Genomic DNA, 27,911 nt, shown 5'->3' with positions numbered 1-27,911 from the left:
CGAAAATCCCATAGACATAGCAAATACGGTAAACACGTTCCACAGTGCAGTCCTTCCGCCTTCATTAAGTTTCGCGAATATTTCTAGGATGTATACTCATGTCGAACTTTACCTTTCTTCTTCCTCGATTCTACGACGTTCTTCTTCTTCCTTTAAACATAGGAAATACGTCGTGGGTTTAAATTATAACTTTTAAATAATGAAAATAACAATCGACTATATGCAACCGTTCGTCGTGAGCACCTATTTTGAATTCACTTCGTAAGACAGTGAATCATACAATTCGGGGGACAGTTGCCTTACATGAAAAAAACATAGCCAACTCTGATCAGTGGTCGATACCTCACGAAATATTGGTAGGGGGGGAGGGGGTGGGCATCCACATAGAAAAAGATATCTTACCCAAAACATAGAGACATGAAAGTTTAATGCTTATTCTGCGACTTGTACAGTGCAGATGTCTATCAAATAGTTATTACTTAATATGACAAAGGAGTTATATGGGTGTGATGTGCGGTAACGGGCGCTAGAGTTTTAGACTTTCAACGTTATTGAGGGCGAGGGGGAGGGTTGGCTGGTGTCCGTCGCTGACTTGGAATTTGTCTTCTATCTGTTAGTACGGATACAGGTCGGTTTTATTCTATCGACAATTACAAACCTGTCTACGTTTGGCTTCCTCTTCTGCTTTTCTTGCCTCCTCGATACGTCTTGCCTCTTCGATCTCCCTAGCCTTCGCTAACATGGCCTGTTTCTGCAGCTCTTCCTTTCGCAATCGTTCCTCTTCCTCCTCTCGTTTTCGTCGCGCCTCTTCCTCTGCCTGTACGCAGGTGAAAACGATATTGCGTGTTATAAGAAATCTGGTTATGAAACCAGCGGATGCGTCGATGTCAGTAACTTGTAATGTCAATAACAAAGACAATCGTTTCCTGTCTCGCACGTTATGTTAAAGTGCTTGTGAAACGAAAACTGGGCTAAATAAATTATTTTCATCGAACACATCTTTCAAAATTACAATGCGCTTTGTAAAACAGTTTACTCCTATCACTTTTCATCCTCCAGTTACAGAAGTTTAAGTAATGTGCGATCTAAAAAGCTTGTGACGTCACATGGCATATTGAGAATTTTAATCATCGGTTAAGTTAATTTGCTGAGTAATAATTCAACCAGAGCAGAGTTCCCTTCATTGTGAAGAGTTGATTGTATAAAAGATTACCGGATCATTTCAATCAATAGTCGCAAGGAAACTCGAGGATGTACGAAACTTCGCAGCGACTAATTATGCCAAATGACGTCACAATTGTGTAACTCGAGCATTACAAAAACTTTAATATCTTGAGAGAAAAGACGTATTCTTCAACTGTATTAGTACGTACACTATCATTTTTAAAAGTTGTGTTGAATGAAAATACAATATAAGAAGTAAAATTTTGTTTCGTAGGCACTGCGCATCATACCAATTCATGCTTACATGTGGAAGGAACGACGCGAAAATGGCGAAATCCGGTAAATCATTGAAATAAAACAAACTGAATTCGATAAACTTGGTTACGATGCATCAATAAGCTCGGCAACATTTACGAGTAACGAGATACGACACTTTTGAAGTAGAAAGAATTTCAAGCGAATGTTTTGACGATTTTAGCCAGTCACCAACCTTTCTCTTCAGTTCCTCCAATTCTTCCATTCGCCTTTGTTGTTCCAGCCTTTCCATCTCTCTAAAGACGAAATGAAGATATGACTTTACAGAAAAGTCGAGGACACAATTACGGGTCGCAATTACTAAACATGCAACGGAAATGGAAGATACATATATGACGAATGGAGACATTTGGAAGAATCGGGATGAATACTTAAGACAATCAGCCTCATGGGCACGATGATAAAAATAATCATTTTATCGCACATAAAATAATACATACTCCAGAGATTTTTGTATTGTCTGCACATGTGGAGCAGAAAATTTTCCGTACAATCATAAAAAATCGTCAGTTGGAAGTTCACCTTTGGAAAAAAGGAGACTCGACCTAGTTCAAACGTCCAACTTCACATAACTGAACTTAATTATAGGATTGGTTCATGTGAAGTATGAAGTTCGATCTAGACTTGAGAAACAGGAGATTCATACGGCGAAACATCGTTTAGTGGTAGACAACAATATCACGTGACCATGACACAATCTTTCGAAAACATCCAACGCAGGCACTAGTCACTCGTTCGAAGTTACGACGAATATCTTCATTCAAGACAGCCAACGTCAAATGGCTTGACTGCGATGATGAAATATTAAACACGCGTTTTTGAAACGATTTAGTGCGTTCACTATTCTTAGCCGAGTTTCAGCAACGCCAAAATTTTCTTTACGAAGCAGTCATTGTGTTGATCGAAAATTTTGATAAAAGAACACCGAGGACATATCATAATTGACAAATGGAAAATACTTCAATATAAGTCTTAATGATATTGAGCGAACGCTTTAATGGTAGAATAGCCATTTGTTGAAAACGTCTCATATTTGAATGGAAGCAAATAGCTACGACCATTCAAATTTCCCAGTGTTGTTTGTCAAAAATCCTTTATTTGTACGATAAACATTTACGAAATAAACTTGTTTTGAATTTAAATACAAAGAAGACAGAAGTTCCTTTATGTATTGCGCGGTACGAAAATTGTTCGTTCCCGAGAAATTCCCACGAGCAAATGCTCCCAATAACATGCGACTCATAATTAAAAACTCAACAATGCAATTGGTCTTCCGAAGCAAACCGCGTGCTGCCTATGACAGTTGCTCTAAGCCTAAGATTGAGCTGAAAACTCTGCCTCTACAATGAAGGAGGTTAAACAACACATGTATGAACTATGAAGCGAGTTTGAATCGCGATAGCATGCAGTGACTGTACTTGCGCGAAAATGACATCGCAAATTTGATCTGCAATTAAAAGACAAGTTAAGTTACAATTAAGGAGACGCTGAGCTGTAAACACCATTTATATTCGTATCGTATTTTATCTTAATATCTATGGTTACAGCACAAAAATGCGGACAACTATTTGTGCAAATAAATAACAGAAATTATAGAGAAACCTCCAGATAGCATGTTAAGCTTAACATGTGTGCCTATATACGATTAAAGATACCTTAGAAAATTTTGTGAAAACTTGCTGGCATAATGATATCCTCGTAAAACGATTTGGCGAGATACACGCTGGAAAAAATATCTTCGACAGCTTGCACGACAATATAAGCACAGCGCTACGAGCATGTCATTATGACCGCATAAAACCGTCGCACTTGACAACGCTTAAAATGTCCATTTAAATTGGAAGAGAGCGAATATCGCAAGTCCTTTGATGCATATGAAATCGACCAGAGTTTTTATGGATTCTCACAAGACCAAATTGAGTGTTTTAAATTAAGAAAAGCCCTTTTTTACACACGGCGATAAGAAAGAACTCTGTCGAAAGAACAAAGCACGGCTATGATATTAGACATTTAATATGATAGTACCAATCGAAAATACGGATGGACTCCTACGTTAGCTACTTTTTGTTAGATTTCTTTCTCAAAAGAACCTTTGAAAAAGTGCAAGTAAATCAAGTTGATTGCTACACAAGCAATATACATTCTCGAGCACAGTCACATTAAAGCTAGTAAAGTTCGCGATTACTTGTATGTAGCGAGAAATTCAGTGGCAGTCAGAGTACTTGATTGACTGTAAAAACAACATGCAAGCGTGTTGATTTCATCCGATTCTTTTATACGTCACCAATAACTGGCATACCATACCCTCATCTTCATTACGACCGCCAACGCTTATATAGCTATTAAAGATATTTTGTGACGCATCGGTCAACGAACAAAAAAGAAGACATCACGCCTTAAATCTTGAATTCCATGGCTGCTGGGGGGTTTCGTTGACTAGCCAAAATGATTGAAATTCAGCATGAATTAGGTGTACGACATTCAACTGACACAATATTCATGAAATCCCCAGCTTGGCCCGAACTTATCAGTACAATGTATAAATCGCTCTCTAACTCTGTAAGTCGCCATTAAACGCTGGAAGAAATTGAGCACAGGCAATTATGAAACACAGCATGCTTTGGGTGGCTATGACGTATAATTTTGGACGTGTTAACGCCAGAACGAAGCAAAAGCCTAATATGAAACCTCATATCAGACACGATCGGGAATGTTGATAATTTCAATGAACAATGAAATAAACAGTATCGTCAACACCAACTTTAGTGCTGTAACAGGAAATAAGGTTTCAGTCAGGAGTACAAATCCACAGCTGGCTACTTAAATTTAACAAATGCATCGATGACCTTAACGTCTTCTTGGCATACTGTTGACTTTAAGTAGTTAGTAAAGTAAATGGTTTGAACCCGGGAGTATCGATACATGTTTGTAAACGTAGATCGTCCAGGTTGGTATAGTCCTGAGGACTGTTTTTGTTGTTGTTGACTGACGTTTGGACAACCTTAGCGGTAGTCATCTTCAGAGTCAAAATTTTTGAAATCATGCTCAACAAAAAAAGGGAAAAAAGTTTTTTTTGTTTTTTTTTTACTCTAAAGATGATTACCGCTAAGTTTGTCGAAACGTCAGTCAACAACAACAAAAACAGTCCTTCTCAGGACTATACCAACCCGGACGATCTATATTTACAAACATTAAGTAGTTAGTGATATACTATGATGACTGTTACAGGACTCACGCAGAAACACAATGTGGTAAAAGTGAAGCTGCTTTTGAGAAACATTTTCAGACAAGTTATGTTGAGAGAAACACGGGAGGTTCGCTGAACAGTGGTTCCGTCTAACTCTTCGAGATACGTAAATTAAGGTCTTCACACGATAACAATTGCAACTTCACACAAGCCTCGTCAAGGAGTCATTATTATTCACTATGCAAACAATGCCGGTTTTGATTGGTCAACTGCCAGCAAATAATTCTCGATGTCTGTAAACATGACGCCTCATATACAAAAAATGTAGGTCTTGAAAAAAATCAAATGATAGCGATGTTCGCAACAGTTTCTCAGCTTCGCTTTGGAAGATAACATTGACCTTGGTCTGAATAATTCTCGATGTCATGCTCAACCTCATCCAATTTGTTTATTATGTCTCCTAGTGTGGAAGCTGCACAGAATTCAGTATTGCATGCTTATGTTGAAGTTGCTAGAAGCAACAAGTAGCTGCTATTATATATATCGATTCACACAATGTCGGAAATTAAATATTCAAGTTCTAATATTTCATTCCAAATCGTTTCCCTATCACTTTTACCTACGTCAATGGCTCGATATTAACCCATATTTTTAGAAAACAAAGTTCGATGCACAAACATGATTCCACGGTAATCCGAAGGTCATTTACTGCTTTTCCCATGAATACACTGAAATGGTAAATCTCTCCCCAATTTTATCAAAATATATAATACTTAAGGTCGACGATTTGGTCAATTGTGGTGAATGGTTTGAAGTTTGAGCCCGAGAGAATACGGTAACACGTTTGAAGATGTTTAACGCCAAGGTTGGTGTAGTCCTGAGAAGGACTGCTTATGTTTGTGTCTGTCGATGCTGAATGACGTTTCGACATACTCAGCGGTAGGTAGAGTTGATCAAAAGTGACTTTATTCTGAAGATGCCTCCCGCTTAAGATGTCAAAACGTCAATCAACACTAGCACAAACAGCCTTCTTAGGACTGCACTAACCTGGACTATCAACCTTAAACAAACTTGTTAAATCATCTTAGAAACTATACAAGTATAGCATGTAGCCAAAACTATAATTGGTTGGGGGCAAGCCTATCTGCGTCGCTTAGAACATTTCACCTCGCGAAATTTTCAGTTTTTCTTCTCAACAGATATGCAATTTAAATTCGCAAAGCAAAAAATCGTCCACGTTTGTAGCCAATTAAAACTGCCCGCGTAACTACCCAATCAAATTTATGATGTTGCAATACGTTTGCATGTTGTACTCGTGCTATTACTATGTACGAAAGCATGGTGCGGGATGAACAATGTTCACACGGCATGCAGACGAAATATGCTCGTGTGTCTTCATTTCTACGAGATGAGTCGTTCGGCAAACGTAAATGGTCATACGAAAACCGAGAACTCATTTACGTTTCAATTTACGGATAATCTAAGATACATATAACATTCAATGACGCAAACAGGGTGAGATAAAAACAAATAACGGTTTTGTTTTTCCTACCATTAAAACGATAAAACTTTCGTGCTTTGAAAAATTAATAGGGTAACAAATACGATGACCTCCGTTCTCATTTTTTCTCAGCCCAAGATCGAAAACATGCACAAACTCGTTTGATAAGAACTTAATCGAAGTAATAACGATCACAAAACCGTCTGGCTCTGGGCAAAGGACAAAAATCCCTTATCGAAGAAAGAAGAAATCGCACTTCACTATGAACTTCGTGTTTCTTGAAATTGTTTATTCAAACGAAAACAAGACATTATGGTGAATATTCGCGTTTTTTACGGTAGCTATGAGGGGGAAATGGCGAAAAGCAACTCGCGCAGTCGAGAAAAAACGTAACAGAAATGAAGAAACAAAAGCAAGTTAAAAAGACGTGTATCACTCCAAAATCGCAAAGACTATCAGTTTTCACCTACCTCCTTCGTTCCTCTTCCTTTCGTCTCTGTTCTTCGCGTATTCTTTCTTCTTCAATTCGCTTTTCTTCGAGTAATTTCAGCAGCAACTTTCGCGCCGCTCGACGACGTTCGTACTGTGATGAAATACAGGACACACGCGTGAGAACTACACGATTGAATGTTTTTATATGATTTCACAGGATAGAACTGGGACGAGAAGATTGACATTTATACGACAGGAAATACACAATGCAAACAATCCAACACGTAATGATGTGAGCTTTGCTACCCCTCCCTACAAAATTGCTTCCCTTCCACCACACCACACCCTTCCCCATGCACACAATCTTAACCCTCTAATCATTGATATGTAAATTACACGGATCGCGCATATTTGGTAGGAGGAAAGATAAAATTTAAAGACAACCAATTGGATGTAACACTATGTCTTGAACACTCCCACTCGAATGAGAAATTTGTCGTAAAGACATGTTGTATGCAACGGTGGCCATGAATTTTAGAGAGAATGAGAACGAGAATCTTACTCTCAAGTCCAGAACAACGACCTTCGATCTTCAGTGACCATGTGCAAACCAGCACAGTTTGAAACAAGCGCACGTTTTCATGCAGAAACAAAGTGTTTTCTACGCTTGTCCTCGTGACACTAAGACTTAACAGTTCCGTAAGAGAATAACAAGCGCCTCCAAAACTATTTCACCATATTAATTCAACATATTCATTGGGACAGCTTGGCAAAAGGGCACAATTCAATATGGCGCCTATTGTCGTTTCGGGCTTCAAATTTAACACGGGATGCGAGATCCATTCTACATACACAGTAATGAATCTAATATGTCTTACCTTTTGTAGCACGATTGCAGCCTGTCGCTTTTTCAAGAACTTATTACGGTAGAAATGAGCCTGTGAAAACGAACGGACAAAACCTATGCATTAATGCAGCAGAGTAAAGTACACGCCTGTTACCATGGAGAGGGATCGATGATTAGTTATTGGGAGTAAGGTAACTACAAGCCTAAGGCGATATAAATACTTTGAATGCTTTCTATCACATAGTCCGAAAACACCGTTGCGGGTGATTTGCCCGAGGATTTCGTGTGAAAAACACTTTTCAGCGATACGTAATGTTTTGCACACGGATTTCGTGTGAAAAATTCTTTTCAGCGATACGTAATGTTTTGCACACGCATTTCGTGTGAAAAATTCTTCTCAGCGATAAGTAATGTTTTGCACACGGATTTCGTGTGAAAAACTCTTTTCAGCGATAGGTAATGTTTTTTACACGGATTTCGTGTGAAAAACTCTTTTCAGCAATACGTAATGTATTTTCTACCGCAGATCATTTCATGCGATGATGTGTTGAAAGTTATTAACTATACGAGCAACAATAACAATATACCATGATGCAACATAGCAAAAGCAATAATCCGTACCCTGTAGACCTTCTGTATGAGCAAAATCGCCGCTCGCTGTTTCAAGAAACGTTTGCGAGCAAGATATCCAACGATGCAGCGTTTGATCACTTTTGCAACTTCCTTCAGAGCCTTATCCCGCATTTTGTCCAACAGAACCTCCAGTTCGTCTTTCAAAAACATCTATATTGTGCAAATGAAATTGTCATGTAGACGCAAGACCGCGAACCTTAACCAGTGAGCTGTAATATTAACTGGAACGCTAACTGCGACGCCATCTTTGAAGGCAACACTTATGCTAGTTTTTCTGCGTTTTTAGAAGTGCCGTGATATTATCTTAAAAAATGATCAACTATATACATAAAATACAGTAGCACAAAGGACCATGATAAATTTTACCTCACGATATTAGGTGATACGCCCAAAAACGCAGATAAAAAGGCATCATGGCAGGCTAAAAAATGTACTCCAGTCCCTAATATTGGACCTAGCGTTCCAGATAATATTACAATTCACTGACTTTAACTTATTCCCAAAGTGCATGGCGGAAATCAATACCCCGGCAGGTATCTACAAGTCAATTGCTGTTGGTCAGTGTCAGTTAAGAACTGTGAGGCTCGTCAAGAGCTTTCAAAGTCTTATGAAAACTCTTGCTCTTGAAGTTTGAGACGACAAACGAAAACACAACAATTTCTACAGTCAGTTGGCCTACCTTGGTTTTTCCTATTTTCCATCTCTTCCTGGTTGGTTCGATTTCGTCGAGCAATAAAGCACCGTCTTCCATAGGATCGCCACTTATCGCCTTTCCTCTCAGCAGCACTTTGTAGCTATACAAAACAAGATTTGAAAGAGGAGTTAAGAATTTCATTGAGCTCGAATCCTAAGGTTCTCAGCCTCTGAAATGCATATTTAAAATTCGTGTTGATTTATCAACGGTGAGCGGTGTTCATGACTTTTATTCTATCCAATAGCAAGTATTTACTATCATTACAATCAAATTTTACTAACGGCAAAGTTCGACGATAAAATCTCGACTAATTAACGCTCGCATTTGAAGACAAATAGTAGAATTGGAATGTTCTGAACGGGCTCTGATTGACCACTACTTGGAATCTGGATTATTGTTAAAGAAGACAAGCATTTGACACCGAAACGACAAGAATACGTCCACTACGTCATATTCGTGGTTCCAAGCTTTCTTCGTCTTTACATAAACAAACATGGAAGCATACCTGAAAGCGAAATCTGCATAAACGATACGAACAGGAAATCCAGCTCTTCTGATGCGTACGGTCTCTAACATGCCGGAGTACCTCAACTGGTCCAAAACAATCTTTGGATCAAACTTTTCTGCCATCTAAACAAAACGTAATGTGGACTTTATGAAGGCCATTAATCAGCTCTTATCAACCAAACGCTAGTTCTTTACCGACAAACATCGGACCGAGTTCTTCTTGCAAATATGGAGCCAGTAAAAGGTTCGATGTTTCTCGGCACACCGAGCTAGCTTGGCTAATAAAAAGTGTGTTGTTTGGTATGAAAAATTAGTATTTGAAAAAATGACATGTATTATATTGTTCTATGAATAGCTTACTACAAGCGTGATACATACAATAACTCACTTTCAGGAAGTTCTTCCTCGGAGTCGAATGATTACATGGTTTTCAAATAAGTAGCGTTTGACGTTTTACTACATGCATGTTTGCTTTTGGAAAACTGGCTTTCTTTTTTTCGTAAAATCAACGTTCAAGGGACCGCTGGCCAATTACGGGAACGCATGTATATTACATACCTTCGATCCATTGGGTTTAATACATCGAACAAAGTACGGATGTGCCTGACTAAGAGTTGTCATTAATGACGTCAGCGATGTCTAGAATTATAAATAATAACTATTTAATTATAAAAGCAAAAAAACGCTTGCAGTAATTGCTCAATAGCAGTGTTTGCATTAGAATGGGGCAAATAGATCTTAGCTCAACCAATCAAATCACTTAATCAGTCAAAGAGAATTTGCAAATCGATCATGAATACATTATAGAGCAAAAATTAAAATGTGTGTCTTTTTCGCATCATTGTTATTTTATAAAAGAAATAAAAGATGTTTTTCGTTTTGCACTGGCTTATGCAAACCTCGGAGACGTTTGTGAGAACTTTCGAGCATGTGAAACCCTCGACCTTCAGTCTCGAGCATGCCCTGATCAGGTCTCGAGTTCTCCCAAAGGTCACCTCGGTTAGCATAAGCCTGTGCAAACACAGTAAACATCTTTTATTTCTTAAGCAATGTAAATAAAATAGCATGACGCCTTCCAGATTTGTACAAGGCTTGCAATAGCAAAAATTAGGAGGGCGATAGAGGAAGTGTGTCAAAAAATCTGAGACTGATTTCGCTGTGTTCCTGTTAGATAGGAAAGCCAATCGTTTTGAAAATTTCCAGCAACCAAAGGGTATATAAAGCCGAGTATTTCACATCTCTTTCAAACAAATATAGCAGTGAATGGAATCGTATTCGTGTGAAATGGCCACTGCATCTTGGCGCATCTCGCTAACGACTCGGAAAGAAAAGGACCACTAACATATTATTACACCATATTGAAATCGTGCAGTCACTCCGTAGGAAATCGTAATAACATTCGAAGAAGAAATGTTGATACTTTGATTCGACATTTCTTCGCTTTTCAGAAAAGAAAATGAAAATTCCAGCGACATATTTTTAGCAAATGTACTATTTCACTCAGCCCCGTTAAAATCAAGCTACATGATTTAAAATCCAGATGCACCTAAACCTTTCAAAAGCCACCTTATTTCCCTTACATTTTCACACACACACCAACCCAACCCAATGTGAGATCACGTAGAGGGTACGTCTCCTTGGAAATAGCGCTCAACAGAAAGATACAGACAAAAAATATGAGAAAACGTGATTTCACTCGTTTGGGAATACTTTTTAACGTCTGTTATGATCTTATTCAACACCCGCTTTATGTGCAAGACTTCGTGGGTTTAAAAAATGTGAATGAGAACTTACTCTAAACTGAGAGCCAACGGTTGGTCTTCTTTTGGATGACTTGCTGTTGGCTCCGGGCGTCGGTTTCATATGCTCAAACAGATCGTAGACAAAATCAGACCTGGAAAAATGAAAATGCCTTTTCTTCTAAAACACAATACTCTGCATTCCATGCTCGTTACGTTCGCAATAGGCAAAGCTACTAGCAGCTAACTGAGCACCCCATTTCCGTTGGCTCATGCGCTAGATTAGTTAAATTCGTCCAGCGCGGACGCAATAATCCACAGAAATTTTAAAAATCGCTGGAGCATAACAACTCGCGAGAAAGATCACAAGAGAAAATTGATACCAACCTGCTGTTTTGAAGAAGGTTCAGAAGATCGTCTCTAAACGTATCTCTGAAAAAGAAACAGATTTCATTTACAGCACGTGCAAAGCAATAAGTTGAATGCACAGAACATCTCTGAAGCAAAAGAGTTCTTCTCATTTCTACTATCATTACCATAAACGTCGTGTAAGCCAAATTACTAAGTAATCCAAGGATAGTGCAAGGTTTAAAAAACACTGCCTTTTTACTTGTAAATTAAAGCAACTAGCTATAAAAAATTTACTTCACTTCTCCATGAACTCTCCTTTAATTTTGATTCATGTATCATAAGGTAAAACATCAATTGATTTCATGGCAAAAAAACACATTTTTTAGAGCGATGTTTCTTCGGTGAAAAACGTGGAACACATTTATTGTAACATTTACGTAAATTAAATAATCTTGAGAAATGGTTTATATTAAAGCGTAAGAAAGGTGTAAAAGTTAAAACAGATTTAATGTAACATTTACGTGAATTAAATAATTTTGAGCAATGGTTTGCATTAGAACGTAAAAAAGGCTTTAATAAGAATAAAAAGGTTTACCCAACAATGACATCAACAACAAGATATCATTGCTCAGAAGCCTCTGAAGCCTCTATAGACTAAGCAAATGCGGCAGAGACGAGAAGAATACCTTATACCCATCACAACTAGTGCTAACCTATCGCCTCCACATACAGATATAAAAATAGACGGCTTTCACAATCTCACGGTAATATCCTACCTCCTCACACGACGTTACGACTGCCTATCTACGAAGTTTAGACTGTACCCCTCTATTCCAAGAAACATTATAATAACCAAGTTAACAGACACAACGTGTAGATTTAGCTAACCTGTTCTTTTCCAGGAAGCCAGTTGTCGTATAATAAACCTGAAAATATCACGTGAGATTTTATGTCGCGTGAAAATTGTAATATGCCATGGTCACGACACCTCACGGTGAACATAAAGACTTACGTCGCCAGCGTAGTGCTTGATTCCAAATTTCTTGTTTGCAACTTTCGGCTTCAGATAAAATTTGTTGCCCTAGAAATTAGGAAATATTTGCAAACTTGAACAGCCAGATTGAGCGCTGGCGGATCTAAAACAGCTCGCTCTTGGATTTATCGACATTTGAGGATTTCTCTTCTAAAGTAGATTAACTCGTGAAATTTAATTTTTTGGAATTTTACAAACATCGCATTGTAAAGGTTTAAGGTTAAATATTGCTTTGCTATGGCACATACTGTGATGGAGAACCCATGTTGACATGAAGAGTAGCTGTGGTGTAAAATTTTGATGAATTATTCAGTGTTGCTCCGGTGTAAAAGTTGAACGAAGTATTTAGTGTAATATACGTGAATTCAATAATCTTGAATAATTTAGAATTCTTGCAATTCGTCACGTGCTTAATAAACGTGAAAGCCGAAAAGCACAGAGTATGCAAGCTTGATGTGTATACGACGGGCATTCTCATTTTGAATCGAGAATCATCTACAGATTTAAACATCAAGCAATAACGAATTAAAACTGCACATGACGGACATTTAACCAGATAAGTAGTTTGTTACAACTGCACATGACGGACATTTAACCAGATAAGTAGTTTGTTACACCTGCACATGACGGACATTTAACTTGATAAGTAGTTTGTTACAACTGCACATGACGGACATTTAACCAGATAAGAAGTTTGTTACAACTGCTGACGGACATTTAACCAGGTACGGACGGATATTTAACCAGATAAGTAGTTTGTTACAACTGCACATGACGGACATTTAACCAGATAAGTAGTTTGTTACAACTGCAAAAGGCAAAAGTTGAGCAATATTGGAATAATCAGATAAAAAATTTGTAATATATAAAAAGCGGCATACACTTTTCATTTTCATGAGCATGAATCCCACATTGATAGCCAATTTTCTTGAGAAGTTTCTATTGCGATAGTGCACTCGCACGATTTGATAACATTTTTCCTCCAAAAATGAACGACAATCATTGTTGAAAAGCAGACACTAACCTTCATGAGCAAGGTCATTGCAACGAAAAACTCGCAAAAAACGCTCGCGCGTGACCAGAGAAAATAATGCAAGAAAACGTAGGCGCCTTCATGATAATTTATTTCTGGTCGGACTAACGTACTAAGCATCATACAAAGCATCATACACGAAGTATGAAATTCCAACGAGCTTCACCATCAAAATTTTGTATACTGCATACGATAAATTGAAAATATGACAGAAACAGATGTCATGTTCTAACCTCGTGACTTGCGTGTAACTTTTCCAATAATGATGCGTCAGTTCCTTTCGGAAAACGACTTTCCTCGTCAAATAACGACAGCACGCCTACTTTCTATAAGAAAATAAAAAAACAATTATATTATTTCCATCCAAACTGCTCGAAGCTTTTACAATTATGTTCACACTCCCTTGCTTGTGCTCCATCGCACACGTTCTTTTTCTCACGCTCAAGGTTAGTTTTTTGGCACATGCTCCTGCGCCACTCCTCCTTTTCTCGTGCTCATGCCCTCACTCCCTTGCTCACTCCTCTTTCTCCGCTCCTGCTCATTCTCCATTGCTCACTCCCTTGCTCCACTATTGCTCACGCTCCTTTTCACTCTCTTTTGCTCACGTTCTTTAGCTCGTGCTCCTTCGCTAACCTCTCTTTTGCTCATGCACGCTTCTTTGCTCACGCTCTATTGCCCACGCTCCTTCGCTCGTGCTCCTTCCTCACACTCCTTTGCTAACTATCTTTTGCTCACGTTCCTTAGCTTGTGCACCTTTGCTCACTCTATTTTGCACGCGCTTCTTTGCTCGCGCTCCACTGCAATCGCTGAAATTACTTTTCGTTGATTAATAAAATGAAGTGTAATATTCTTGAAGTCTCTTTGGAAAAATTTAGCTCATAAATGTTGACGCAAACTTTTGAATTTACCCGCTGTCCTAACATGACGCAATTTATTCTTTCCCTTTTTAAGCGTAGAATGGAACAGATAATTACCTTTTCGATTAAGTCAAGACACTCTCCATTATCAACCCAATCGATGTCAGCCCATTCTAGACCCTCTCTACAAGAATTAACACATCCATTAAAATAAAAGCGTTTTCTGAAAGAACGTAAATTTTGCAAGTCGAAAATTCAAGCTTTTTAGTACAGTTGCCATTTTACAGTGTGAACATAATGTAACACCAAGAGTGAAGAAAACAAGAAATTTGCATGACAGGTAAAAAAAATTAGACAAATGCATGTATACTAAATGCTGACTCACACCTGTACTCACTCAAAACGAGGACGGTATTTTCACTCCACTGATTGCTTTGTTAGAAATATTTTCAAACAAAAATCTTGTCATTGAAGGAGAAATGAGTTTGCTGTAGCGATTGGTGGGAACGCAATTTCTTTGCAGCACTTAGTGAGTGTGAGTGAGCTCTTAAAATACGCACAAAGGTATTCACTATTTCTATGTCTGCTAACGGTACGAGCATTAGTGGCCGCCACATTGCTATTCTACTGCTCCACAATCATGAAAGACTTTGTGGAAGTTAAACGAAGTGCTATCGAAGCCAAATAAACAAAAGAAAAATAAACAGAGACTTTGTCGTGGTGACAAATTTGAGTATTGCTTTGAAAAACGCAATTGCCGTGGTGAATGGCCTGAAACCCAAGAAAAACCAAGAACCCATGAGAAAACCGAGAAAAACCCATGAGAAAACCGAGAAAAACTCATGAGAAAACCGAGAAAAACTCATGAGAAAACCGAGAAAAACTCATGAGAAAACGAAGAAAAACTCATCAGAAAACCGAGAAAATTCATGAGAAAACCTAGAAAAACTCACGAGAAAACGAAGAGAAACTAAAGAGTTCTGAAAAGAACCGTTTGACACTGCGCAATTCAGCAGACGACTCGTCAGATGTTAATGTCTGCTATCTGTTAAGGGTGAATAAACTTGTATTTATATGTGTTGATTCACCATCAAAACAACTAGACCTGACGAGTTCTCTGCTGGAATGCATAATGTCTTAAATCGCTAAAACATTTCTTTTCAGAACTCTGGGTTTCTCTTAGAGTTTTTCTCAGTTTTCTCTTGGGTTTATTGGTTTTTCGTTGGTTTAAGGCCATTCACCATGGCAATTGCGCTTTTTGAAGGTAAAACGAAGATTACCTGTTGTATTCATGTTGCTCGAGTGAGAAGATATGCTTGTTGAAGAATTGTTGTAGTTTTTCATTTGCATAGTTGATGTTAAACTGTTCAAACCGATTAGTCTGCAAGAAATAAAGCAAACATGAGACAGGCAGAACCATATGGCGGAGCTCGGATATAAAACTTTAACAAATTCAACGTTCGTGTTGTATGGAAATGAGACCCGGATGTACTAAACGAAAGGATATTGCATAATAAAAGCAATATCTTTGCATATCCTCATGTGTGATTAATTCTCCCCACCCCCACCGATACAGTTATTCAGTTTGTTCACTTGAAACGTCATCAATGCAATCTCTAGTCTATCATATTGAGCAATGGAAGAACTATACGACAAGCATAAAATAAAAGTGATTTCATAAACGAGGCATTGTTGGTGGATGAAAATATGTTGCATACGAAACAATCATTGAAAAAATTTGGGAACAGAGCAAATTGTTTTTCCCCACCCACCACCTCCAGGCAGCATTGCATCGTAGCGAAGGTGGTCGTGTATCGTAGCAAATATGATTTCACTAGTTTCATAAGGGGCAATAGTTGAAACTTACAAATTACCAACAAATCGTCCTAGATCGCAATAACATATGTTTTCAACGGAAGATTGCTGTTTACATCAATTGGATATGATATACACGCGTACCTCGAAGTTCTCAAAACCAAATATATCCAGAATACCAATCGATACTTGACTTGGGGTTCCTTTGATACGAGCGTTGATGCGTTGTATGATCCACTTGAAGGTACAAGCGTACAGGGCCATTGACATAGAGTCTCTAGAATCTTCAGCCTACAAAATACACAGACAAAAACTTCATTCGAGCACAGATGTATCTCCACAAAGATTTATTGCTCTAAGTGGAGCTAAAATCTAACGTTACGGTTAGTTTGACGAAGTTGATGCACAATCATTTGACAGCCACACTGATGCAAAAGAGTAGAAGAAATTGTGCGTAGATTTCAATAAGCAAAAGGGTCTCGGGCAAATCAAGCGTGTGTTTTTTTTTTGCAAACTTTTTACATGACAGGAAAATCAACAAGGTAACAAACTAGCTCTTTCCTCCATAGCCGAGTGATGAAGAGAGATTTGCACGAGTTTATCTCTATCATTTTTGAAATAGTCTTCAAATCCACAAACCTGCGGTATTGTCAACGGTGATTTGATCTCCTCGCCTCTCAATACCATCGACCTCTGCGTAAGAACATCCTCCAGGTCATAAATATCGACTTGCAACAGCTCTGCAATATCCTCCAACACTAGTTAAACAACACAAACAACAAAACCATTACATCGGACAAACTTAATCGAACACGAGATTTAAATTCACGCAAAATTCAAAGCAAAAGACGGAAAAATTAGAAAGCACACACGACGAAATAATCGATATCAAAAGATCGTCCGTTAAAATTTGCAAATCGTTGGAAATTTGAATTAAATGCAGAAACTATTGACACCACATTCGTGAATGAACTAAACATTAAAATTGTTCTTATGTTTTTGTCATAGAGTGCAATTTAAAATAAATGACTAATGTACGTTGCAGGAAAATAAGTTTATCATTTTTAGTTCATAATAAAAGCCGAACAGTGGGTTAGAAACAATGAAATAATGCGAAACAAAATCCACTTTTATGCAGGCATACTTTCTAACTTGCGCTAATAAGAGTTTATTTGGATATCAGATGGGACAGCTTACACACGGTACATAATAGCTAATACCCATGCGACCCAATGATTTAGAGCCCAAGCCTCTAGATGTCTAACACCCGTGTGAAGGTGAGGGAAGGACGCCATCTTGAAATGTAGCAAAAGGCAAAACTCTCGACCAAAAATAAGCTGAAAGAAAGTTTAAAAACCCGATCTCATCAAACCTTTTAAAAACTAAACCTAGACTATCAACTCTGCAACAGTATAGCTATGAAGAAGATTTTAGTTGTAAATATCGAAAGTTTTGCCACCTTTCAAGATGGCGGCTTGCCTCACTCGTAACTATAGAATTTTGTTTTTAACAGTTAGGCCGCGCAACGAGGCTTTGCTGAAGCGATAGAGAGCAACGAAGCGAGACAAAGTTAGACGGCAGAGTCAAACTCAAAGCATAGCATTACAAAGTAATAGTACAGTTTCTTGTGTAATTGCAGCTAAACATGCACTTGTGAGTTTTTTTAAGACAACAAATAGCGCTATTCCTTTGGACTCGTTTATCTGTAATTGCCCTTAAAACTATACAATTACCTATAAGAAAAGTCTCGTATGATACTCTACGTACTCGTAAAATATCATACGAGCGAAGTCGAATATATGTGCACTTACCAAACTTTTCATTTATTTGTGCACCGTTTCCCGTGATAAACGTGACGTTTCCCAAGTTGAGGATTCCCGCCAGGACATGAAGAACATCGGAGATATGCTCCTCTTTAAAACGCATAACGCGCATTGCTTCCTACAGTCAACAAAAAAACGCCACTCAACATCACGAGCACGACATGCGAAAACGGGCAAGAGACAATTGTATTCACGTGACAATTGGTGTCATTGTTCCCAGTTAAGTTTTTTTTTCAGGGAACTTGGGTCGAGTGCTGAAAATGTTCTCTGAAATTCGAATGTCGAAATCTTGTATGAAGTATATCACACTTTGAGTGAAGTATATCACACTTTGTAGGTATCACGCACAATCATTGTATGAGTCAGTATAATCTGTTATATTGAAATTATTTTCATTAAGTTTAAGATAATGCATTCTTTTAAATTTTGGTTACTATATAGCCACATAATAATAGCACAGGGTCTGGAATCTGTCCGTCTCTCGACAACATCAATGAGTAGAAGTTGAGGCTCACTGTAGTATGTCAATAGTATTTAGAAATATATATGTAGTATATACATAAATAAAGTTATACTGGTACTTTATTTATTATATCTACAACACTCTATGGTGAATGGAAACTATCAACGGCTTTAGCTTACTCGCCAAACCACATGTATCCAGTTAGCACGCATTTTGAAATGTTGAAATCGCAACAAGCGAAGAGATCAACATGGCTTTGACAAGCAGAAATGAATTGAAACGACAAAGCTAAGGATCGAATTGTTCCAAAAATGACTTTCCTGAAACACACCTAATCTCGATTCAAGAGTTTGTATTTCAAACGTGCGTCTAACTATATCTGAACGAAAAGCTTCTGAAGAAAAAGAAAACAATCCACATCCCAATTCAGTCCAAGTGTGTTTTTTTTACCTCATCATTAATCGATGCAAAGCATGATATTGTACGCATGTACTCACCAAAACGTTGAAGAAATCCTGCTTGTCGTTGATCGATGAGTCCGAGATACAGCCGCTTTGGTTAAGATAGTGATATTTTTCCGCCTGCAACAATCGAAGCTCGTCTGAAAATACACAGAAGAAAATGCATTTCCGTTGGGCATGTTTTTATCGATATGATCAGGGTTTATGCTTGTAGACGAAAGCAGATAATCAGAATAATTAGTTCAATAAATATAAACGAAAAGAGCTGATGATTAGGATAATTAGTATAATTAGCAAAGACCGAAAAAGCAGATATTTATGTTGTTAACTGAATTTGTGTTGATTTGGTTGAGCATCGACCCTTTAAAGTAACCTACCTACGAACATGATCGCTTAAATGTCGCATAAAAACACATCAATGTCTCATTTAAAAAAATTGGAAAATCAGTTTACATAAGGTTGACACTTCCCAAGGTTTTGGATGAGGTACAAGCGTACAAGAGATTAAATGTACTGCTATTTATGGTGTTGGTGTTAAACATGTCGAAAAACTATAAAAAGATGTTGCGAATACTTCTAAAAGTTTCACTACAGCGGAGTAGCCCAGTCTACAGTTCGCATTTCTTTAGAAATCTACTGTTCTAACAGACATACAGTTAACGCTAAAATCTTTGCATAGCGGGAGTTGCTATGAGTCAATATGTTATGTTGCTGTGTCGCTAATGAACTGTGGTGCTGAACTATGGTGTATTGCTATGATGCCAAACTATTGTGTGAACTATACTCGCTTGGGTGACCAACTCTAATGGATTATTATTTGTTAGTACTGATAGGTGATAGTGCATAGTTATACAACTGCCCACCCTTTTAACATATAATAAGCAATATGCAGAAGGCTCACTTCGCTGTGCAATATGCAGAAGGCTCACTTCGGCTTTCGGTTAGTCATTCATTATTCCTATTGATCAAAAAATGCCTTTATGGTATGATCACATGCGTATTAAGATATGCGCGGCAAAAAGGTCCAAGAGTGAACCTACTTTATATTACTTGTTCTGTGCTCTTACTTTGACGTACTGCAAAAATACACCTACTTTTTTCGTTTTCCGTAACTCCAGCAACCAAAGCGTAAAAGATATGGTAGTTTCGTTCGTCGGGATTTTGTCTAGCAAGGCGATTCTAAATAAAAAAAAAGATTTAATTTGGGATTATGAACTTCAACCAACATACTTTTGACATTTCCGTAAAGTATTGCAATCGATGTTTTCAACAAACATGTTGACATTTTCCATGAGAAAGGATTCCGAAGTTCGTGTCTTAGCTAAAGTGTTTATGAAGTGCAAATTTTGCTTTTCAAATTATAGTTTTATTCAGTAGAACTTTCGAATTGATTGTGGACTTTCTAAAACAGTTTATGAGTATCTCTTGTTATTCTCAAGAATGAAAGGTGATATCCACAAATTGTTGTAGAAAGTATACTACCATTGGTAGGACTATAAATTATAAAGTAAAATTTTCTTGGCATAAGCACTTCAACGATGCTATATTTTTTCATACACCACACTCAAAACTAAGTATGCAATATTGGAACGAGTTGACCGACATTAAACTATTTGAATTTTCAAAAAAAATTCAAAATTCAAAACACTTTGGCGACTTGCCGACGGAAAAGTGAATTCTTGAAAGATTAAATATTTGAATTTTTCATGTTCACATTTTTCGTTTCAACGGTAAAACTGGGTATTTAACATAAGTTGAATACAACGTATGTTCATGCAGCAAGAGCCTACCTTCTCCAAAAGAACTGTGGGTTGACAAATTTGTTAAGAAATGACTTTTGAAAGAAAAAAACTTTGCAAAAAATGCTTTACTCAGCTTACATAGCATTAGATTCCCGATGGAATTATTTTATTACTAATGCTGACGCAAAGGTAGCAAAATAATCAAGTGGATCAAAACGAGGCAAGCAGTGAGAGAAAAGCGAGACATACTATTGTGTGATGATTTACAAATACAAATAACGTTGTCGAAACGTTTTTTAACATCAACACCAACAGTCTTTCTCACTCTCAAGACTCTGCAAAACTGTAAGAGTTATATCTACAAACATGCAACGATACTCCCGGGCTCAAACCATTCCAGGAAAGATTATAATATGTGGTGCTGAACAATGGTGTGTTCCTATGGCTTTCGAGGAGAGATTAATCTGTGGTGCTGAACGATGGTGTGTTGTGTGGTGCTCAGGAACTGTGGTCTTGAAATACAGTGTGTGCGTTGCTGTGATGATAAGGAACTGTGGTGCTGAACTATGGTGTATTACTGCGGTGTTGAGAAATTGCAGTGCTGAACTATGGTGTATTACTGCGGTGTTGAGAAATTGCAGTGCTGAGTATGCTGAGAAATTGCAGTAACTATGGTGTATTACTGTGGTGTTGAGAAATTGCAGTGCTGAATGGTGTGAGGTGTTGAGAAATTGCAGTGCTGAACTATGGTGTATCACTGCGTGCTGAACTATGGTGTATTACTGAGAAATTGCAGTGCTGAACTATGGTGTATTACTGTGTTGAGAAATTGCAGTGCTGAACTATGGTGTATTACTGTGGTGTTGAGAAATTGCAGTGCTGAGCTATGGTGTATCACTGAGGTGTTGAGAAATTGCAGTGCTGAACTATGGTGTATCACAGAAGTGTTGAGAAATTGCAGTGCTGAACTATGGTGTATTACTGTGGTGTTGAGAAATTGCAGTGCTGAGCTATGGTGTATCACTGAGGTGTTGAGAAATTGCAGTGCTGAACTATGGTGTATCACTGAGGTGTATTACTGTGGTGTTGAGAAATTGCAGTGCTGAACTATGGTGTATTGCTGTGGTATTGAGAAATTGCAGTGCTGAACTATGGTGTATTGCTGTGGTGTTGAGAAATTGCAGTGCTGAACTATGGTGTGTTGCTGTGGTGTTGAACTATAGTGTGTTCCCATAGCATTCGAGAAGAGATTAATCTGTGGTGCTAAACGCATGAAGAATGTGTGAAGTACTATTAGACTAAATTGAAAAGTGGAAAACAGCTACAAAAAATCATTTTCAAGGATACAGTCTGAGATTTTGCCACCAACAATTCTCCCTCTTTCGTTAAAAAATAACTGAATAAATTTTCCAAATCGACTTGAATTGTTGTTGTACACAGTCTTGGCATTTCCAAACGCCTCGAGAATTGGACTGAAAAACAGAAAATGATCAAGTCACTAATTAGATTTCTTTCAGAACGAACCAAACACCTGGAAAAGGTAATACGACAACGGCAGCGCCGTGAGCACATCATGTTTATATTGAAGTTAAAAATACAGAGCCGTTGTTTCTCAAAGACTAATTTTCCATGCCATGTTTTTAAAGGTGCATTGATGCCTGTAAAAATTTCCTGTCGCATATATTCTTTTAGGTTTCCCCAATAAATCAATGCTTGCACCTCGACAGCGGTAGAACACTTTCCGGCAGATTTAATTCACTTTACTTTGAGTCAGATTCATACCTGCTTTTGAGTATCGCATCTTCCACGTTCAAAACACTGTCCTTTTCTCCTGATGCTTGTATTGAGGAACTCAGGTGTGATAAGAAATTCAGCATAAATTTCGTTGATTCCGTCTTTCCTGCACCAGATTCACCGCTGCATGAAAACAACAAATGTCTCAAGAAATGATTTAATGAGCGAATCCTCCAAGGAAAAACGTTTTGAAATTAATAGCGCCGGTTGCGTGGCTACGAAATGTCGAAGCATGACATGGTTCGCACAAACAAACGACTCATACATATATCAATTTTGAGTTCAAAACCATAACAAATTCGAAGACTTTCGACACAAATAATTAAGTTTCACTCGACTTCAGAAGTCTGACCAACAAATTTTGTACACTATAAAGAAACAGATCTCATCCAAATGCAACTCCCATTGAAACAGGAAATTTCGTTCAAGGCTGCGTAATGACTGTTAATGAACTTTAAACACATCAAAAAAAAAAATTCGAAATTGGCCTTTTCAGTTGCAAAGAGCAATCAGAGATTTGTGGAAGTGAAACTTTGCTAACTGCGCCTTTCCCAAATGATATAAATTTCTGAGTATGGAAAAGATCAATACCAGTCGTAAGTCGTTTGATGCCTGTGACAAGAAATGTACTGCTTTCAGTAACGCCGGAAAGTCGCTTTTTTTTGGGGGGGGGGAGGGTTATCCATAATATACAAACCATACCAACTTCTTGAAAAGATTCTTAGGCTGTTGGAAGCACCACATGGAATTTCACTAGATTTAAATATTTCCCGGTTTCGTTTTACATGATTTGTTTTTGATTTGAAAGTTCGTCTAAAATGACTTTCACTCAAAAAATTACGATTAGTGGAGGACACTTCATGAAATATTGGTGGGGCTTGTGTTCAAGGAATGAAATTTCTAGGAAGGTCCCTGAGCATGCCTATAGGTATTTTTAAAATTTGATCTCCGGAAATTTCACTAAAGGATTCCTGCGTGCACATATTCCTAAACTAACAAGAATGCAACTGCTGGTCCGTTAAAAGTACAGACGTCTATTTATTAGTTATTTACCATCACAATTATGTTATATAGGTGTGATTTGAGGAATTTGGTGCGATTTTTAATCTTTCGAAGTTATTGGGGTCTCAAGCCCAACCTTGCTCTCCTCCCCAACGCCCGCTACTCATTACCATAGAATATTCAGCTAGCAATAGAGTAATCAGTAATCACCTTATCAGCACACATTGGCTTTGTCCTCTCTTGATCATCGAATAATAGCATTCGTTTGCAATGGCAAAAATATGTGGCGGCTTTTCCCCCAAATGACACTTGCTGTATTCAGTCATGATTTCCTTCGTGTAAAAATCCTCGATCGTTCGATAAGGGTTCACTGCGGCCAATATGGAGCCAATGTACGTCTAAAATGATAACATGATCAATTTTCTTATATAAATGATGACAAACGAGCCCTGCATAACTTTAAGGCTGTCAAAGACTTGGCAAACTTTCTGCGGGGTTTTCTCTAAGTCTCCCAAGTTTGATACATCAATTTCGCGGTCGGTTTCCTTCATTCCCTTCGTTCATGGTAAGAGTTATGTCGCATACTTCGGTTTTTTTCCTGTGTTCAAATGCTCTAACATCGTTAATAATCCCATTATAATAGAATGGCTTTTGATAAAAGACGGAAATACGGTAAACAAACTGAGCGACGTGCTGAAATAGACATGTTACCTCACAGCCTCAGTTCAACCCACTCCCTCTAATAATCCCTACATGAAAAATAGGAGAAAAAATAACCATTGCCCCCTCTATTCTATTTTTCATTGATGATAACAAGGACGACATTCTTTTATATCAATTACTCGCAATGTAACTGTATGACTATCGACTAATACTGATCTACTTAGGGGCTGATTACATGAGCTCGGGTAGCCGCGATTCAGCCAAGCGATAAATGAATTTGGCAAATGGAAACGATTCAATACTCATCATCAGATAAATCTTCTCAAGCAATTTTAGAATATTCTGATTTAATAATAACGCAAAATATTTAAAATTAACAACAGGAGTGACTTGTGGCGCTTACAAACAGTTTTAATTTTCACGCTTGAAGTTTAACCCCATTTAATACCTCGAAATCATTTCTCGCCTCACTGAATCCTGGTTAGCCGGGATCATGTAAACAGCCCCTTAAGCAGTAAATCAACACTGAACTTCTGCAATTAGATAAACTATTGTTTGTACAATTAGGACTACATCATTTGACGTCCGATGTATTTGATATAGTTGAATTGGTCGTTTTAGTCATTCTGTTAAATACAGCAAAAAATATCGAAAAATCGACCATCGATGTTTTTTCGATAGATCGATGTTGCATGTCAGTTTTTAGCCAATTACAGAGAAGTGCGGATATGTACAGCGGTTAACAGACAGGTAACAAACGATAGGACGCTTGTTTGCCATTGACTGTTTGGAATACAATGCATTACATTCTTATGCATTACGGACTGGTGCAGAAGACCGCTGATTACATAAGCCCGAGTAACCGGGATTCAACAAGGCGTTAAACGATTTTGTAAATGGAAGCGATTCTACTTGGCTACTTATCATCAGAAAATCTTCTTGAGCAATTTTACAATATTCTGACTTTATAAAATTACGACTGCCAAAAACTATTTTGTGAAACGCAAAACAATTTTATTCTAAACGTTTCAACAAGTGTTACACGTCATCGTTAGTAGAAAACGTGAACTTTTCAAAAATTACAAATGATAAAACAAAAATTATAAATTATAATTAAAAATAAAAATAAACCAAAAATCAAAAATTATAAATTACAAATCAAAAATTAATTTATAATTGATAATTAAAAATAAATAATTATCAAATAAATTAGTGAAAATCAAAATTAATTTTAAATTATACATTTTTAATTACTTTGAAGTGAATGAACGGTTAACCACGATCTCATTTACAGTTTGTAATTTTAGAAAAGTTCATATTTTCAACTGATGATGACATGTAACACTTGTCGTAACGATAACAACAAATAATGTTTACTTTATACGGAGTGCCGATTGTATTGAGTTTTGCTGACTTTATAAATACGCAAATCATTCAACATAAACACAACCAAATTGGCATAATTTCAGAATTACAACAGGAATGACTTGTGGCGCTTAACAAACAGTTCCCCGTTAGGTCTTTCCATCCCTCGATATCCTCTCATGATTCAGTGAATCCCTGTTAGCTGGGATCATGATAACAGCCCCCCTTAAATCGTGTCTTACGTATATTAGATCCTTTTTATATCTGACGTGAAGATTATGCAATATTCCGGCTTCGTGAAGATCCTCGAGGTGCGCCATGTCCTCGACACCTTCCACAGAACTGTTGTGCATGATCGACACATTCTCTCTGGACAAGGATTTTTGATCTCGAGCGATAACCTGTAAAGGATACGCGAACACAATGTTAAGACAAGTGGACGCAATTTCGGATACTCGTCGAATGCAATGGTGTTTACTGAAGTGTAAAAAAATAGAAAACAAAGTCTCCCCCGCTTTCACCTGTCTGGTTATGAAATGGAAAGAATCAACAAGGAAGGAGGAAAGATGTTCAGTGCTCATGAATGAAACTAAATGCAAACATTGAACGGACAGGCACGATTTAATCATTTTACATAACTGCTGACGAGGCTTTCGCATGACTTTCTTGGAAAGACTACGAGAAGAGTTCAAACCGCTAATTTCAGTTCCAGATGCTGTTGGTGAATATGATTTATGCATTTGAGAATATTAAAAGTATGCTTCAGAATGACAATTGAATGTCTGATGTCAATAAGTGTAAAGGACAGGTTCAAAACTTCGAGCTTCGTGACCTTGACATTTACTTCGAAATTGAAGATTTGAATGAAGTCAATCGCATTCCACAAATGTCAGATATTTCATTTATTACCATAAGGCAAATACATAGGATTCTTACAATGTTTCGACATGGAACATCGAATGTAAACCCGTTGTTGTGCCTCTTTAACAAAGAGCACAGTTCTATGTCAACATCATACAATACAACTTCCGCACAACCCGACTAACGTATATTACGTTACAACTTCAATACAGCCTGACTAACATAACTTGCATTACAACTTCAACACAGCCTGACTAATGTAACTTACATTACAACTCACTAACGTAACTTACATTACAACTTCAATACAACCTCACTAACGTAACTTACATTACAACTTCAATACAACCTCACTAACATAACTTACATTACAACTTCAACACAACCTCACTAACGTAACTTACATTACAACTTCAACACAACCTCACTAATGTGCCCGACAGATACACAAATAATAGCAGCCAAATACTGATGGTGCATTGCTCATTTATTGCTGGTAATAAAGACCAGTTTAGTAAAGCAAACCATGTAACATCATTTCACAATTTATGACACTGATTCATCAGCATTATGATGCATTAAAGTAAACTAAGCTATAATGAGCTTTACTAGGGTCATATAATCACTTATTGGGTCTAGTGATCCTATGTCTGGGTTTTGTTAAGATTTACAAGTTGCTTTTACTTTCCTCGATTTAACACAAATAAACATGTTGTGCTTATTACTAAAACAGATGTGGACTGGTCTTATGTTAACAAATTAGTCAGGAAATGCCATTAAGTCACATGATGAAGACATAACAAGTTCACAATAAAATTTCCTATTGAGAAAGGGGAGAATGAAAAGTTGCTGAGCATAAGCAACATAATCCCCAAAGTAATCAAGAACAAAGTTGGTAACTTTCTAAAAATGACAACAATCAGTGTTATAACCAGCCAGGCAAATTTGGTCAGGCAAATTTGGTCATGCTATGTATGACCAGATAGGAATTGGCATTGTTAATTTTTTTAGAAATCTATTGTTTTTAAAGTGAGTGAACAATGGAATATTTATAAAGTACAAGCAAACTTGTGGGTTGTGGCTTTTTCACAGACAACAACCACACATTACTTGCTATATAAAAATATGTAACTTTAGAAGTACACTATTTCAAAAATTGCCGCATAATTTAAAGCAACAAATTTTCTTAGACCTTATAGCCTTATACTGCAACGTACTTTGTCGTCATATTAAAAATTAATTCATAGAATTAAACTGCGCTAGTGCTAAAGTCGAGTTAATGTGCTTTTAAGTTTAAGTCGGGGAATTTTTTGAAGAAAAAAGGATTTTATTGACCTAACTTAATACATCGATCTAATTACTCCGGGGGAATGCGCATATTTGAAACAATGTGATTGTTCAGACTCGCGTTTTTTATTGTATGCAAAACAACTTCATAAAGCATCAACGCGTACAAACAAGTACAGGCCGATTCACACACGCCATTGTCTTCGTCAATTAATTTTGAAACACATTAAAAATTGTGTACAGCAATTAGAAAGTAGGCACTATCGACAAATTTCTTAATGTTAGACAAGCCCAGTTAATATTTAAAAAAACGATAATTTAAAACGATTATACGTGATTTGA

At 37.4% G+C, this 27,911-nt stretch overlaps 1 protein-coding gene across 2 annotated transcripts in view; it reads right to left on the bottom strand.

Moving 5' to 3' along the window:
* The window catches only part of LOC124434060 (unconventional myosin-X-like), a 55,254-nt gene that overhangs the window by 26,883 nt on the left and 460 nt on the right, over positions 1–27,911 (bottom strand). For both annotated transcript variants that reach the window (XM_046983964.1, XM_046984036.1), the window contains exons 3-28: positions 25,664–25,822; positions 23,604–23,791; positions 22,380–22,514; positions 21,945–22,069; positions 20,646–20,659; positions 19,950–20,034; positions 18,892–18,995; positions 17,920–18,049; positions 16,748–16,866; positions 16,253–16,399; positions 15,574–15,674; positions 14,411–14,477; positions 13,670–13,762; positions 12,383–12,451; positions 12,259–12,296; positions 11,407–11,451; positions 11,075–11,174; positions 9,839–9,919; positions 9,279–9,403; positions 8,759–8,873; positions 8,068–8,229; positions 7,478–7,537; positions 6,638–6,750; positions 1,655–1,715; positions 659–817; positions 113–150 (exon numbers count right to left, since the gene is read on the bottom strand). In XM_046983964.1, coding sequence (XP_046839920.1) covers positions 113–150; positions 659–817; positions 1,655–1,715; positions 6,638–6,750; positions 7,478–7,537; positions 8,068–8,229; positions 8,759–8,873; positions 9,279–9,403; positions 9,839–9,919; positions 11,075–11,174; positions 11,407–11,451; positions 12,259–12,296; positions 12,383–12,451; positions 13,670–13,762; positions 14,411–14,477; positions 15,574–15,674; positions 16,253–16,399; positions 16,748–16,866; positions 17,920–18,049; positions 18,892–18,995; positions 19,950–20,034; positions 20,646–20,659; positions 21,945–22,069; positions 22,380–22,514; positions 23,604–23,791; positions 25,664–25,822 — 2,633 coding nt within the window. The remainder of the gene's footprint in view (positions 1–112; positions 151–658; positions 818–1,654; positions 1,716–6,637; positions 6,751–7,477; positions 7,538–8,067; positions 8,230–8,758; positions 8,874–9,278; positions 9,404–9,838; positions 9,920–11,074; positions 11,175–11,406; positions 11,452–12,258; positions 12,297–12,382; positions 12,452–13,669; positions 13,763–14,410; positions 14,478–15,573; positions 15,675–16,252; positions 16,400–16,747; positions 16,867–17,919; positions 18,050–18,891; positions 18,996–19,949; positions 20,035–20,645; positions 20,660–21,944; positions 22,070–22,379; positions 22,515–23,603; positions 23,792–25,663; positions 25,823–27,911) is intronic.

This window comes from Xenia sp. Carnegie-2017, unplaced genomic scaffold (genome assembly GCF_021976095.1).
Source record: "Xenia sp. Carnegie-2017 unplaced genomic scaffold, XeniaSp_v1 HiC_scaffold_1, whole genome shotgun sequence".
NCBI lineage: Eukaryota > Metazoa > Cnidaria > Anthozoa > Malacalcyonacea > Xeniidae > Xenia > Xenia sp. Carnegie-2017.
Note: the sequence above shows the minus strand (reverse complement) of the source record. Positions and strands in the feature narration are given on the sequence as shown.